We start from the raw sequence: 2,410 nt of genomic DNA on the forward strand, positions 1-2,410 counted from the left end.
TATGCAATGCCATCTTGAATCTTTGGCGAAGAGTTATTGGAAAAGAAGTCTTGATTTCTCTGAAACCACCTCCAAAACTGGCGATGTGAACTAAGTGTGAGCTTGGTGTGAACTTGAGAGGGTATGCACACCACACCCAATTTGGTGTGAACTTGATGTGAACAAAATTGTGAACTAGGTGCACGAACTAAGTGTAAACTTATACACGACACCGTGATTTATAAACTTAACACACACACACACACACACACATTTAAATGAGTGTGCGATAGCTTAACGATTAGAGTTGATTCCAAGGGGGAGAGAGGGAACGAGTTCAAGCCCTGGATCCAAAATTGTGGGAATCTTTTGCATTCCCTTAGCAATCCAACGATCACGATCAATTAACGATCATGAGCCGTTGATCCCACCTCCCAAAAGGAGGTGTCAATTAGTGACGAGGCCGCCCCACTCCCGATCTACAAGCCACACCTCCGCACAAACCCTAGAAAACTCAAGACGTATTGCTTAGTCATTAAACGTCTACTTGCTTTTGTTAAAGAGATCATTGCAAATTATGGGAGAGTGATCTTACCTACCAAGTTTGAGTTTTCAAATGTTAAAGAGGCGCAAAAGACTCAAGGTCGATGGGGACAAGGCTAGTGGGTCGTCCATTGTACAAATTTTTGCAACCGTCCTCCTAACTCCCTTATTAGTGTCAATGTGTGGGACCCCCTCTCTCTCTCTCTCTCTCTCTCTCTCTCTCTCTCTCTCTCTCTAAATTTTCTCGCTCTATAGCTGCATAGACCAACACAAAGTATTTGGGCTCTCGTTTGTTGTGTGTGTGTGTGTGTGTGTGTGTGTTCGTTCCGCCTTTCTCCTCTTCCTAGTGCATCTCCTCTCTCGGCTCTTGGTGCCATGGCAACTGAGGTTAGCGGGAGCTTTGAGCAGAAAGACCTCATAGAGAGAGTCAAGAGCTTGGAGAGATCAGTGCAAGAAATGCAAAGAGACCAAAAGTCAAGAGAGGAGTGGAGCTCCCAGCAGCTTCACAGCCTCGAGAAGCAACTCTCCCTCTCCGCACTCGCCTCCTCATTGTTACCATCCTCCTCCCTCCCCTCCTCGCCGGGTGGTAGCATGGCGGTCCGCAGCCCCCGCTTGGCCTACAGCTCCTCCTTCAAGAAGCCTGATGTGCCCACTACATTCCAAATGCCCCTACATTACCCCAAATACACCAAGGACGACTATGACAGCATGCCAGAGTGGAAGCTCGACCGCCTCCTCGAGGAGTATGGCTTGCCCGTTCTTGGAACTCTTCGCGAGAAGCGACAGTATGCGGTGGGGGTCTTCCTGTGGGGCAAATCCGAGCGTTAGATCGGCATCGAATTGCTGGCTCACACCATTTACAGAGTAGATCATGCTGTTGTGTCTTTTTCTTTGTAATTTGTGTTTACATAGCTAATTGTGGTGCATTACACATTAATTAGTGCAGAGGTTGAAGTAAAGAATTATATGTCTATTAGAGTCCTTGTGTCCTGCAAATAGATGGTTCAAGCATGTAGATGCAGAATGTCAGAGATAAGAGTCAAGCCACAAGCGTCCCTGCATCATGGATCGACGACCGAACCGTTGTCGGTCGGCCCATGTTGTATATCATCTCCATAGCCATGAATTGTGTAATACAGAACATAATCCATATATTTGATCTCTTATTGTCGTTGTAAAACGTCCAAAATAGTGCTGGGTGTTCTCTTTTCTTACGCTTGAGATACACAGGTGCCCTTCTTTACTGAGAGAGAGAGAGATCAGAGAGAGAGAGAGAGAGAGATGCGCCCATAATCCTTTCCATGACAGAATGTGTGTGTGTGTGTGTGTGTGTGTGTGTGTGTGTGAGAGAGAGAGAGAGAGAGAGAGAGAGAGAGAGAGAGAGAGAGAAACCCATATTGTTTGCATGACGAATTGCGTGGATTGAGAGAGAGAGAGAACCCGTATCATTTGCATGACAAATTGCGTCTCTAGAGAGAGAGAGAGAGAGATAGAGAGCAGGTTGCGCTTGCGCCCGTGCTCCATGACAGAATGTGTGAGAGAGAGAGAGAGAGAGCAGGTTGCGCCCATGCTCATGCTGTATGCACGAAAACATGTGCGTGTGCCGTTACCAGTATTTTCTGTTTCTCAGCTGCCTGCCTGTGGGTGCCGTGTGCACGACACACCTAGGTGGTGTGTGTGTGTGTTTGGGGGGGGGGGGGGGGGGGGGGGTTAAGAGAGAGAGTGGGCCACCGAATGTTGGGAAGTACATCATCATGGCACGATTCAGGACTCTCTCTCATCCACAAGTGCCACTGTAGAATCAGGATTCAGGACTCTCTCTCTACAATCGCTGTAGAATCGTAGGTTGTAGAAAAGAGAGAGAGAGTAGTGTAGGCCTAGTGAGTGA

At 47.6% G+C, this 2,410-nt stretch overlaps 1 protein-coding gene across 1 annotated transcript; it reads left to right on the forward strand.

Annotated features, from left to right (window-relative positions):
• Positions 1-775: 775 nt before the first annotated feature.
• Positions 776-1,686, forward strand: LOC147457925 (uncharacterized). Its single transcript, XM_086512700.1, has one exon. The coding sequence runs from the start codon at positions 898-900 to the stop codon at positions 1,348-1,350; it is 453 nt and encodes a 150-aa protein (XP_086368826.1). The 5' UTR covers positions 776-897; the 3' UTR covers positions 1,351-1,686.
• Positions 1,687-2,410: the final 724 nt, after the last annotated feature.

Source organism: Adiantum capillus-veneris, chromosome 5 (genome assembly GCF_014529385.1).
Source record: "Adiantum capillus-veneris isolate H3 chromosome 5, ASM1452938v2, whole genome shotgun sequence".
NCBI classification, from domain to species: Eukaryota; Viridiplantae; Streptophyta; class Polypodiopsida; order Polypodiales; family Pteridaceae; genus Adiantum; species Adiantum capillus-veneris.

What these genes read in the sequence shown, in the direction of transcription:
- LOC147457925 (XM_086512700.1), top strand. Translation starts at nt 898, where the DNA reads ATGGCAACTGAGGTTAGCGGGAGCTTTGAGCAGAAAGACCTCATAGAG.